The 13654-nt window shown below is 47.6% G+C and overlaps 1 protein-coding gene across 16 annotated transcripts in view; it reads right to left on the bottom strand.

Annotated features, from left to right (window-relative positions):
* The window catches only part of LOC115010243 (pleckstrin homology domain-containing family A member 7-like), a 103566-nt gene that overhangs the window by 11556 nt on the left and 78356 nt on the right, over positions 1 to 13654 (bottom strand). For 5 of the 16 annotated variants that reach the window (XM_029434755.1, XM_029434753.1, XM_029434754.1 and 2 more), the window contains 8 exons: positions 11899 to 11999; positions 6451 to 6632; positions 4447 to 4995; positions 3544 to 4090; positions 2300 to 2383; positions 1635 to 1868; positions 753 to 806; positions 487 to 570 (listed from right to left, as the gene is read on the bottom strand). In XM_029434755.1, the coding sequence (XP_029290615.1) occupies positions 487 to 570; positions 753 to 806; positions 1635 to 1868; positions 2300 to 2383; positions 3544 to 4090; positions 4447 to 4995; positions 6451 to 6632; positions 11899 to 11999 (1835 nt within the window). The remainder of the gene's footprint in view (positions 1 to 486; positions 571 to 752; positions 807 to 1634; positions 1869 to 2299; positions 2384 to 3543; positions 4091 to 4446; positions 4996 to 6450; positions 6633 to 11898; positions 12000 to 13654) is intronic. The other 11 variants (XM_029434756.1, XM_029434761.1, XM_029434757.1 and 8 more) reach the window with 8 other exon arrangements.

Below are 13654 nucleotides of genomic sequence, written 5' to 3'. Positions count from 1 at the left end.
TGCTCCCTTTAGGAGAGTAGAGACACGTGCGTCTTGTCAAGGAGGTGCAGCGTTTCAGAGACGATGGTAGAAGCAGCTGACTTTTCAACCACCGGGCCACAACACATGCACTGCCGAGCCATCCCATGCCCACGTCTCAACAGCATCGTCAACATCACCACATGGGACAGGGGGGGGGGGGTCAAAGGTCACGTGGAGATAAGACAGTTGATGCCATTCAAGCCGTGAATGCGGTGCTGTAAGCAATGGGATGGTCTTTCTAGGACAGAGACGCTCTAAACACGTAAACACACACACACACACACACACACACACTGACATACGGACTAGACACATGCGTCCTTACTCTGGACACTGGAGAAACATGCACGAGCAGAAATGCGCACACACACACACACACACACAGTCAGAGACGCACGATACACAACATGGTATCTGTCTGGCACATATACTGGATACACACACTCACACACACATACAGCTTACGTTCATTAGAGGCCTGAGAGGCCCAGCAGTGTAGTGCAGTAGTAAACTGTGAACTGCGAGGATCAGGGGCTCTAGAGCTCTGATCTGGGAGTCAAAATCACAAAGACACAGAGCCCCAGTCACAAAATGGCGGCTGAGTTAAAAGTCTACCGGGAATATCTTTTGCCTTAACGTCTGGTTTTTGTGTTACAAGTGGTGGTCAGTAAGAAGTGCGTTAGTTCGAGCTGGAGACATTTCAAATCAGAAGAAAGCAGAGATGATCTCACCTTCAGGTCCAGATACTCCAAGTCCTTCTTCAGCTGCATGTAGGTGTCGTCAGTCTGCAGGGCGACAGACATGCCACTTACTCATCGTGTCCTCAGGTTAACTAATACAAAGCAGCTTCACTGACGGTGCATAAGGGAGGATGTGGTGACTGGAGTATGATGCACATGGTGTGCCGTTATGTGTCCGTGCCAACATGCATCACAACACCCGCTCACACACTCACACACACACACACAGTTATGAATGCATCTTCTCAGAGATGCTCAGGTTCTGCACTAAACAACAAACACCAGCACAAACCAGATCCATTGCAAGCAGCAGATGTTGAAACGTAGCTGAATGCAGCTCACATCACTCGACACAAAACAAACGGAGCCATTGACGAATCGGGCGACCGCACGCTGACCGACGCGTCCGCAGCCAGCCGGTCAGCCGAAGCACGGCAACATGCTCATGGACAGCATCGCTTAGAAGCACGATATGGAAACGGACCAGCCAAGATGTCACGACACTGAAGCGCTGGAGCTTCTGGGTAGAGGTTGCCACGGATATACTGACACTTTGCTATTGATGCTGTTTTGTTTAGTCTTGATCTAACCAGGGACACGTTCTTCTTCTTCTCTCTTTTGTTTGACAGAGAGGTGCTGCACGGTCGGGCTTACACTTTAAAGAACATTTCATGGAGAGCCATCAAATGATGAATGAATGATGGACAAGAATGTTCAAAGTTCAAAGTTCAAATGATGCGTTCCACATGTGAAATGAACAGAAATAAAACGACGATGGTGGATCTGTAGATGCAGCCCTGCGATATGTTTAGTGGCAACCTCTACTAGCCCGTGGTAAGATGAGGGGCAGGCATGCCGCAGGTTGGCCCCCACCTGGGTGTTGCAAGAGCCTAGGGGAGCCGAGAGGCTCACGTGTCCGAGGTGGGACACAGGAGAGGGGCTGGAGCTGAGGAGGGGGCTGGCGCTAGTGGTGAAGAAGTGGTTGAGGTGGTAGGCCTCGTTGGGGCCGTTGAGCCGCTGGAGCTGGGTGAACGTGAGCTGACGGGCGGACGCCATCTTGGCCTGATGCCGGCGCAGCTGAATGAGGAGCAGGGTGAGCTCCTCGGGCTGTCGGGCACCACAACACGTTACAATCACCAGAGACTCTCCACACCACACTTCACAGAAACATCTCTTGTTTTGAGAAAAGTAACCTCGTATTCACACATAGAACAAGCAGCTGGACGCAGGAGCATGTTGACACTGTCAGCAACACGCTGCACATGTCAGGAAGTGTCTACAGACAACCGGCCCGTGCCGACTGAAGCCTGATAAAGATTTAGTTAATGTCTGTTCACATGTTGCTGAATGAACTCTGATGCCGAGTGATTTGTGGAGCGTCTGCATGAGCACATTGTAAGAAACGTATCACAGTTGTGTTTCTGCTCCAAGTTCCAAATAGTGGAACATGAAATCCATGCCTTGTGTCATGTTTGCTAAAATAGCAATATTTGCTTTACAGAGAAGTATATTTTATGTTTTTATTTGTAAAAACGTACCGTTTTGCCATGAAGGCTGGGGGCACTGACTGTGTGTGTGATGTAGCCAGAGGGAGGCATTGACCGTCTCTCGATAGTAGCAGCCTGACAACACAGACAACACATTTTACACTATACATACAGACATACGCAGAAAGTTACATTACAGGACAATTACGGACAATGTGTGTTATGACAATTACAGAATAAAGACGTGCTTCCACAGAGAAGTCCAGACTCTGGTATCACAACATAGAAAAGTTCCACATCCCCAAAGGCGAGAACTCTTCTTTTAGAAGATGCAGTGTTTGACATGACCTTGATAACAACACACTGTATTCTTTATTATCTCTCGGCAAACTTGAGTTGCTCGTGGGTTGTGGGAGAGTGGGGCGGCCATTTGCATATTTGTGTGCTTTTATGCTCAATCTCTGAAATGTGATCTGCAACGCTAATGGCGTTGTTTAATTTCTTATCAGTTTGCATACATTTTCGACAAATGTGTGCATACAGTATATATAGATATAATATATAGAGATATAAGAGAGATATAAGTTGTATTTATTATTAGAGAGGGATAGAGGGAGATAGAAAGATACATATAAAAAGAAAAAAAAAAAAAAAAATAGGGATTATATAAATAAGATATATATATATATATAGAGGATATAATAAAAATAAATAAATAAAAATTATAAATAATATATATAATATATGTATTTTTTTTATATATAAAAATATATATATATTATTATTATATAAATAAATAAATATAAATAAATATAAATAAATATATGTATTTATTTATTTATATTAAATAATGTATATAAATAAATATAAATAAATATATATAAATAAATATATATAAATAAATATTTATATATATATATATATATATATATATATATATATATATATATATATATATATATATATATAAATATATTTAATATAGTTAGTTACAGAACTTAATGCCTGAGTGCTGAAACAGTTGAGGTGATCCAACAGACTCAGTGTCTTCAGGATGTGTCTGCCGTTGTTCCCCAATGCACTGAAACAATTACTATGTTCAGTGGAGCAAAGTTCCAACATCCTCCCCACACTGTCTAAACGACTGACACTGTTCTGGATGAGAAACTATTCGATTTGACATTTTGCTCTCGACAGTGGGGAGGGGGGGGGTTCTCTGGGATCCAATCTCTGGGAGACCACAATCAACAAGCCGGAGGGTTCATGTGTTACAGAAAATAAGACTGTTGTTTTACCTTGAGCATCTGAGACTTGGTCCTGCGGGGGGAAACAGCGAAGGGGACGTCCAGCATGGACCTATCTCCCGCAGGCCGGACTGTCACGCGTCCGGCTGGCGTGTGCGGCCTCCGTGTGGGCGACAGGGTTCTGCTGGAGCCGGGTGGAGGCCCGGGCGGAGGGATGTCTGCAGGTGAAGGCGGTACCGACACACAGCGGGGCGACCCTTCGGACCTGGGTGCCGAGGAGGGGGGAGGCACGGTGGATGGGGGGCGGGGGCCGAATGGGTAGTCCGGGGCCGGAGTGTAGAGCGGCGCTGTGGGGCTGCCGTGACGGAACTGGTGGCGCTGCTGCCACTCGTACAGCTGCCAGGCGGTGTTGGGCCCCGGGTCAGGCGTGAGGCGGAAGTGGCTGAGGCGGTCCTGGGCGTACTTGTACTCGCCAAGTCGGGCGGGCGTGGGGCTGTGGCGAGGAGTCTTTGGCAGGGTCTGATACGCATCTATGGAGGTGAACTTGTGCTGGGTCGGTGGTGTGCGTCGAGGGAGGGTGTTCTCTCTGGATGGGGGGCTGTTGAGAAGGAATGAACATCAATATGAAGTATGTGTATGTAAATATAGATATGCATGTGTGCTGTGTAATATATAGAAGTAATGTGCATGTGCAACATCACACGAGCCCACTTCCTCTCAACATAGCAGACGATCATTCGTGCTTCAAGTTCACAACTGATCTGTTGAACTATTTCTTAGCAATAACAAGCTCAATACTTGTCTGCATGTGCAGCGCTGATATATTCATGCCAGTTGGTATTTATGTTCATGTTCAATCTGCGAGCAAAGGTCACGAGAGGGAACTACAGTCCATGTGGTGCTGTACACATAAAACACAAAACAAGCAAAGTAAGACGCGTGACAGCGACGTACCCTCTGTGCTCAGACTTCTGCACTTTGACCCAGTGCTCCACTTGCTCCAGAGTATTTCTCCTGTGCACCTGATTGTGCGCGTCAGCAGCCGGCGGCACTGGGACCCTCTGGTACGTCCCCGCTGCGATCCCGTTGGGCTCCAAGATGGGGCTGGGCGTGGACACGAGGCCGTTCCTCGTGCAAACGCTGGAGGGCAGCGTGGACGCGGCTCGTGACGGTGCCCGGGACGGAACCCTGGACACGGGCGCCGAGGCCGACATGTGGTCCAACTGCGGGAGGGCAGAGGGTGCCGGGTTGGAGGGGAGGGACGTGTGTGTGTCCATTTCCAGCTCTGCACTTCCTATGGGGTGCTCCATTATGGCGGCGGCAGGAGAATCTTTGTGGAAGCTGTAGCGCTCGTCCGACACATGATGTATGGGCTCCAGCAGAACCTCGTGGACGATGGGTCTCATGGTCTCAGAGTCTGCGGCCTGCTGGTGGTTTACGTGGTTCATCTGCGGGACGGCCTGCTGCTGGAACATGTTGAACGTCTCGAACTTGTCAGATGTTCTGTGGAGAGGAGAGATTACATGAAGAGCCTTTCACACTCCAACTCTCTCGTTGTGAGAGTGACAGGAAGGGAAGGCGAGGAGATGAATCGGACACAGGTGTGAGCTGGGGGAAGGGAAACCCCAAGTAAAGCAGCGGGGAGGAGAGCAGAAAGGGACAACGGCAGTGTTATGATTATTCTCCCGTCTGGCACACAAGAGAATGGGAGGATAATTAACTACAGCTGATTTCAGGAGTCACTTCCTCACCGCACAGAACACTTTAAAGCAGGCAGACGACAAGCAGAGCCGTGTAGCCACCGCTGGATGTTAAACTCAGTTAAACCCCGTGTGACAGGAAGCTGTGTCTCTCAAATTCAAATCAACCAGACTACAAAGTTTACTTTTAGAAAATGAACCACACAGGTGCTGCCGGCCCAGAGTATGTGAAGATGTTTAATATAAATGAGCATCATGACGACTGACGAGCAGGCTTTATCTTTTAGTAATGATTTGCATATTTTAAAAGCAACTAAACTGTGGGAAAAGAAGTGCAACATGCCAGCAAATAGTTTGTTCAATAAGAAAACATGGCTGTTTTTACCGCCATTTAATAACTAATGTAGTTCGGTGGGATTTCCCTTCCGAAAAACAAAAACTGCGAGAGTGTGAGGTTGTCAGTGAACGAGGGGACGTATTTGATCAGCGCCCCCCTCCCCCCTGTCAACACATGAATAATACTCTCTGAAAGCAAACGCTCACAAGCTTCAGCTCCAGACTGACAGTTTGTTAAAGCGGGAAGAACAACAGCAGACTCAAACAAATCATCTGTTGTGACAAACATATGGAAAACACTTTCCACAAAGTGCGTATTTATAGAGTAAGACATGCTGTCGTTTCACACGATCGCTAAGCGCGTGATGATGATGTGTAATGGGTTGTGTAGTGGAACGTAGTGTAGAGTATTTACAATCCCTGTTGAAGGAGTGACAGGTGAGTTTTAGGGCGTTTGTGCAGGATTTATAGTGAAAGAAATGTGCAAATAAATAAATAAATAAAATGTCCCAAAAACTGCACGATCCATAAAAGAAAGCAGGAAAGAAAGATGTAAAAGTAAACGGCCTCCTGCGAGACTAACAGGTGACCTCTGGGAAGTGTAGCACACGGAGGAGGATCAGGTAGTAAAGTGTGTGTGTTTGTAGTATATTGACTAAATAACAGAGTGTGTGTTCAGCTCAGGCCTCTTGAGTAAAGTAGTGATCCTTAGTGCAAGGATGGTACATGAATTAACTTTATATTGCAATATAATAGTTTTCATTTTAAGCAACGTAGGAATCAAAATACTGGCAACGAACACAAGGGGGCGCTCATGGCGTTAGGAGGAGGAACCCATGCTCAGTCATTCAAGTCAAATAAGTGTGTGAAGTGTGTTTCTGTAGAGGAAAGGTGTAGGATGTGTGTGTGTGTGTGTGTGTACCTGGTGAGTGTGTTGCTGTTGTTCTGCATCAGTGTGGCCTGGTTCATGGCCCTCAGCCAGGTGCTCATGTCCTCCTGGGTGTCAGCGCTGAAGTAATACGTCCGCATCCCAGTGTGCTCCGCCTGCGAGCCAATCACAGAGCTCTGCTTGTAAATGTACGAGCGCATGCCAGTATGGCTAGCCTATAGGGAGAGAGGAGAGGCGAGGTCAGAGAGACGGAGAGCTTTGGTCAAAGAGACAGGGAGACGTCATGCTGTCCAACAAGAGACACGACATCAAGGGACACACACGCATCGACCGATACAGAGAGGCAATGAAGGAAACCACACGACACAAGTACAGAGACAAACATGGCAGCCAGTCACGACCAACAGCCACAACGTTCGCCCAGTGAGAGGGAAGACTCTTCAGTACGATGGAGAATAGAAAACAGAACCACAAAGTCTCAGGCTTAGGAACCTGCGTATACACAGGTCCGATAACAGTTTACAAAATGAACAAGTCACATAAATGAGGTACGGCATGGAAAAGCAGCTCCGACAGGACGCAGAGTGAAATGTAAGTCTGATTGGACTCCATGCAGAGTTAATTGTGCTGTGATTTAAATGCTGCCTCATGACACATTCAAACGTAAGATTGATACGTCTTTGAGTGCACCGGCTGTTCGTCCTTCATCTGATCTGATGAATCTGTTTTTAAAGGACTTTTCTACGTCAACAATGCAAAAAGCAGCAGAGAATTATCCCCCGACTCGGCAACTTTCAGCTCATTGTGTTGGTTTCATAGCCTGCAAACACTCATCCCCTTCGTCTGCAGCTCAAAGTAACCCGGTGCACTCGACCTGTCACGTATCTAAGTAGCTGTTTAGACCGTGACGGAGCTAACGAGAGGAAACACTGGAGTTATTTTCATCGTCAAAGAAAAGGTGGAGAGAGTGCAGCTGTCCAGCCAAAAGGGACTTTCTTAAAACCATCCAGATGTTTCTGGCTGCACTGAGACACCGTCACATTCTCCCACAACTACGGATTTCTGCCTTTAAGTTTATGCGAGTTGAGACAGAGGTCCTTGAGAGACGTTCACTCTTTGATAATTCATACAGACGGAAGATCTTCCTGCTAAAAATATCTCAACATGATGTCACAGATATTATAATGGGCCAGCTTTCCTCGGGGATCAGAAACCCCAGCATCAAACAACAGAAGTCCAAGGAACAGTACATCTCTAGCAGCTGTTTAATTATTAGTGTTTTCTATCCGTGATAAAGACGTCCTTGCTGTGAGAGTGGGGTCATTAGAGGCCCTTTTAAAGTGAGCCGCACTCCACTGAGCACAGCACGGATCTATAAATGTCCTACTTTCCCTCTTTGCTTCCTTCCTTCGGTGTGTCGGCGGCTGGGAGAGGAAGACAAATGAGAGAACCCACTCGACAACAGATGCATGCAAATGAAAAGTAATTAAACGCCAAATCCTCCCGACCCTAATTCATTCGCTGAATAATGAATGCCGGATAATAAGTGTGCGAGGATGTGGCGGCGGAGGGATCTACAGTGCAGCGGCTCCGCTGTGGTTTTATATCGTGATCCCTCAGCATGTTCGACTTCATGTCTGCGGCGCGATGAAAAACAAAAAAACACAGCAAACAGCACACCCACAGTCGGATGTACACACTCAACAAGTGAATGAATAATGCAAAGCCTGTCGCCCCGGCTGTTCTCTGTGTTAGTGGAAGCCCCAGCACACAGATGCACACATGTACACAAACAAACATCAACGCTGCCATTCCGACATCTCTTCCCGCTTCACTGACAGCGTTAGAAGTTGCACCGCTGTCCGCCTGCTGAAACAACTATCACTGTGCGTATCTGCTTCGATGCTGATCCTGGTACATACATCAAGATCTGGGAGTTGATTGCACGCCTCACTTGGGCGTCCAAGTCCTATCAACTTGTACGCTAGCTTGTAACTTTTACTGACGCCGTGTGGAGGCGAGCAGAGGCTGATGATGTCCTCAGAAAGTTCTGCATTTGTTATTCTAATGATGAGTGAAGGTACGATGTTACATTCAGTGCCTTTAAAGGACGCCATAGTGACGCAGCAGCAGCAGCAGCAGCAGCAGCAGCAGCAGCAACACTACCCAGAGGAGAACCAAGGGTGTGGCCCATACACAGGGCTCAGCCTGTCCCCTGTCAGGGCGTGAAGACGTGTTAAGATGACAGGAAACTAGTTGGCTAACACTCATCTTAAAAGCCAATGGATGTATCCCAAAAAAACACCCTAAAAATCTCGACGAAAGGAATAACAGCATCCTCAGGAAGCAGCTGTCAAAACACGGCTGCTCGCTCAACATCAACACTCTGACGGGCCTCTCACGGCTACAGTGGGACAGGCTGCTCGATGAGAGACCGCGCCGTCAGTCAGATGTTTACGTGCAGAGATGTTGGCATGCATGTGCCGTGAACACACACACACACACACACAGCTCGTTCTGCAACATGTGGAATAAACTGAGTGACAGAAAACTTGAAGACTAAAGCGACCTCTAATCTTCACCCCAGATCCTGCTCACGTGGTGTGTTTGGGGCCAAAACCCACTTCACGCTGGAGACAATGTCACAAGTACACACACCCACACGACCTCCAACCGACCATACACACATTAGAACACACAGAAACACACAGAAACAGAAACAACAGACTCTGCCTCTCTTTAGCAGGAATGCTGAGTGGGTCATTTGGCTGCGAGTGCGTGACCGACACACCTACACACTGAATTCACACACACACACACACACACACACACACACACACACACACACACACACACACACACACACACACACACACACACACACACACACACACACACACACACACACACACACACACACACACACACCGCTAAGCTGCTTTTCTGCTTTGTTGTTTGCGTCTGTGTGGGAGTTTTAAGGGTTTTCCTAATATGCGTTTTCTCCACTATATTGTTTAACGATTGTGGAACAATATGAAAAGAAAAGTCTCTGCGCCCTCGGCTTCACCAGGACTCTCTCCACCCTAATCACTTCCTTCCCTTTCTGTGTTCTCACTCCTTCAGACTCTCTTTTTAAACAAACTGAAAAGAATCACTCCCTGCTTGCACTTAGAAGGGTTTACAATAGTGTCGCCTCTTTTCCTGCGGACAGCCCCAGACAAACACACACACACACACACACACACACACACACACACTCTTTGTCAGGGCGCTATTTAAAGAGTCATTGTGCTCGTAAAGATAAGCCTCAGCAGCCAGAGCACCACAAAGCTCCTGATAAGGTTCGTTCTTCTAAACTTGAAACTGTAGAAATTGAATTTACACTGAAAAACATCCAAATGGAGACGGCGATGTCTTGTGGGTGTCTTGGTTTTAAGCTGGAGTATAAGAGGTGCATCTACTTTAAAGTTCCCTTAAGCAGAAGCTGCAGAAGTAAACATGTCAGCGACTGTGTGGTTGCTTCTCCAGTGAAACATCTCCTACGGTACATCATTTCCTGAAGTGAAGTTTTCCTCCACGTCATGAGAAACCTGCATGCCGGTACAGTAGATGTGGCAGATGGAGGGGACAGCGAGCGCAGCACAGAGATGAACGATAAGCTCCGCGCCGGATAAGCCAAATACAGAGATTCATGTTGCGATAACGAGGATGGGGTGAAGGAGAGAGAGGAGGGGGGGGGGGGGGGGGGAGGGGGGGGTTAAATAAGACAGAGAACACTGAAAGAAAAACACAACACGACCAACGTCAGCCAAGAAGGACACGTTCTCCTCAAAGCATGCATCAAAGACCAACAGAGGAATATACTGCGGTATATTCCGGCACGCTTGGACCCAAAAAGCCACAACAAGGATATATAACGTTCACAGGTGAGAGCGTGGAGAGGGAGGAGTACCTATTCATGGGACGACTGTCCACTGGGCGACGCGACACACTCGCAAGGAGAGAGGGGAGTCCCAGTCGGGGTGCCAACCAATGGGAACAAGAGAGGGAAGAGGGTTCAGTGAATAGGGGGAGGGGGGGGGGGAGCGCTGGAAGGTTTGTGGCGTTGTGGTGTGTAAAAGGTCAAGTTCGATGGATGCAGCACTCACACACCATCATATAACCAGCATCGCTTGTACCTGAACACACCCTGGAGTACACGTCTACATGACTGCAGCCAGGTGAGGAGTCAGACCAGGTGAGCTCGGCAACACACAAGATGAAACTAAAGAGAAAGTGAAGAGAAAAGCCCCCCCATACTGCCGCACACGAGCGTGTTGGTGAGGGAAGAGTGTCGCATACTGATCGCAGCAGGAAAAGAGACGTGGAAAGTTTCTAACCTCCACAACTCTCGCCCACGTTACCTCTGGGGAACTCCCACTTAGTCCAGGACCCCCGTGTGTGTGTGTGTGTGTGTGTGTGTGTGTGTGTGTGTGTGTGTCTAGTTTAACCACTTTCGACCTGCAGTTCCTCACTTCCTCCTGGATCACGGTGCACCTGACCCGTGTGTTAGCGTTCCTGAGCACTGAGAGCTTGTTGTGGCTCCAGCTTGGCGCTCACATGGATCCTTCAGGTCTCTGAATGTTGAGCTCTATCCTTCTCCCCCAGACGATAAAGGACTTTAGTAGCTGGTCTGATCTTATGCGGAGACCCTGGAGGGAAGGCGTGTGGTAATGTCTGATTGTTTCTTCCTAACTTGTCCTGTTTGCTGCGACTCAACTGAGTGAAATGTTTGAACACTAAGTAAACGTTCTTATCCAAAGACCTTTAAGCCGTGAGAGGCTGCTGGATCTGTGTCTTCATCAGGGAACATGGCTGACCTTTTAGTCTCTAACGACTAGGCAAACATGTCACTTCCTGTAATGCCCCGGGTTCAAAGCCGAATGAAACTTCATGACTCACTAAGGACAAAAAGCAAATGTGTGCGAGACCTGAAGACCTTGTTTACAGTGCGTCTGTGTATATAACACATTTAGAAGCCATGAATAAAGATGAAGCCTCTCAGTTGGCGGTGCGGTACGTTGTGTGTGCCTCTTAACTTCACACGTGTCAGAAACACTTGAGCCTCGGGGAGCAGAGAAGCTCCTCTGTCTCACTAAAGACAGCGACAGACGCTCAGTGGTAATAGACAACAGGTGGCGAGGCTGCACGGTGTTATGATGTTGATCTGTTCGATTAACCGCCGTTCAAAAATCATTCAGAGATACTTTCGGATTTTGAGGAATTTAAAGAATAAACGATTGTTTTGACTTTCAGGGACGCTCTGGTTACAAGGTAAGGACATACCGTGTGTGTGAGGTCAGGTACGTTCTCAGGGTTACGTTTGGAAAACAATACGCTGCACACACGCACACACACACACACACACACACACACACACACACACACACACACAATCCCATCAGAGCTATAGAGCAGTCTGTAGAACAGAGAGAGGCGTACCTTGAAGGCGTACTTGCGGCTGATGTGGTCCTCGGGTCCCACGGGTGAAATGACATAGCTGGGCAGAGGGATACTGCCGAGGACCAACTCCTCTCTGCTGTCTGAGAGGGAGAGGGAGGGGGAGAGAGAGGGAGGGATGGGGGAGAGAGGGGGGAATAGATAATCATGGTGAGAGATATGGAGGAAAGGAAAGAGCAAGAGATTAAATATCACTCATCACCCACTAATTTCATCACCGCCTGCCACCAGTATCACAACACTCACACACACACACACTCGTATGCCGTCATTCATACCACGGTGTTGTGCCAAACAGTAAACCACTACTCTGGTATCCCAGTGTCACAGAGTTAAAGTCGGCCCGGTCCAACTTGGCAGTCAGCCGCCATTCCTCTGCGTCTGCCCCATCACAGGGTCACATGCTGAGATCATAGTGAACACACACACACACACACACACACACACACACATTTGTCCTTCTATATGTGTAAGGACCCTCATTGAGTAAATGCAGTCCTCAACCTTCTACCTTGACCTACCTGAACCCTCAAGTGCAGAACTGTGTCCTCACTTTTACTCTCGTGGTGTGAAACTCAAATCGGACCTCACAAAGACATAAACACCGACACAAACAAACACGTGTGTGCAACCTGAAAATGTCCGATCGTAATGAGTTCACACACCTGTGAATAAATATCTACGGAGTATTTGTTTTGCACAGAACATTGTGACAGCACGCTAGAATGTGTGCGTGCACACGATGCTTACCACATCGCAGAAAATGTAGTAACAGTGTGAAAATATGTGTGCACGCCATATGTGTGTGTGTGTGTGTGGGTGTGTGTGTGTGGTGTGTGTGTGTGGGTGTTTGGCTGAGAGGTGATAAGGCTGCACTGTGGATTAAAGGGGTAATTGTTTAAAAATAATTCAAGGACCTTTGGAGGAGACATTCCCTAAATGGTGGGCGAGACGGCGAGGACTTTTTATCTGCTCTGCCCTGTCGTCTCTCTCACACACGCTGAGCAGACGAGACCGTGACAAGTGACGTTAGAGAGCAAACAGCACATGATGGCACTACTTTCTCTAGTTTCTCCCCTGTTAGAGTTGTTTGCTGTGCAGGGCTGTAAAACAATTATTGATTAGTCTGCAGATTTAAGAGTTTGTCTATAAGATAGTGAAGAACGGCCGTTATAATGTCCCAGGGCCCATTGTGGCATCTTCACATTGTGTGACCATCAGTGTGAAACTCGTCTTATTCTCATATATGACAGAGAAAAGAGGATCCTCACAAATGAATTGATTAATTAACAGTTAACAGTTAGCCGTTCTCCCTGCCACGCTTCCTAAGATGTGTCGAAAAAGAAAAACCCCAATATGTAACATTTTACTCTTCACTGTAAACACACAGCTCCCAAATATTCCAAAAAACGAGGACACGACCTCTACGGGCCGTGACAGGAGCCGTTAAACAAACACAGGTAATAATAAAACAAGAAAGATCGGGGTGAAGGGGTGAAGGGAAAGGACAAGTGGTGCCGGAGACAGATCATAGTGCTTTCATGTCGAGAGCAGAAACCTTTGAACCGAGAGAGAAAGAGAAACGACAGAGAATTGATTTCATCCTTGGAGGCGAAGGAGGCAGAGGAGCGTGTCCCGACAGGTTCCCTTACGAATATGGAGATGAAAAAGGAAAGGCAGTCAGGGCGGGCAGGCGGACGGTGATGGAGCCGAGCTGTAACCACTGAGAGAGATCACG

Source organism: Cottoperca gobio, chromosome 6 (assembly GCF_900634415.1).
Source record: "Cottoperca gobio chromosome 6, fCotGob3.1, whole genome shotgun sequence".
Taxonomy (NCBI): Eukaryota; Metazoa; Chordata; class Actinopteri; order Perciformes; family Bovichtidae; genus Cottoperca; species Cottoperca gobio.
Note: the sequence above shows the minus strand (reverse complement) of the source record. Positions and strands in the feature narration are given on the sequence as shown.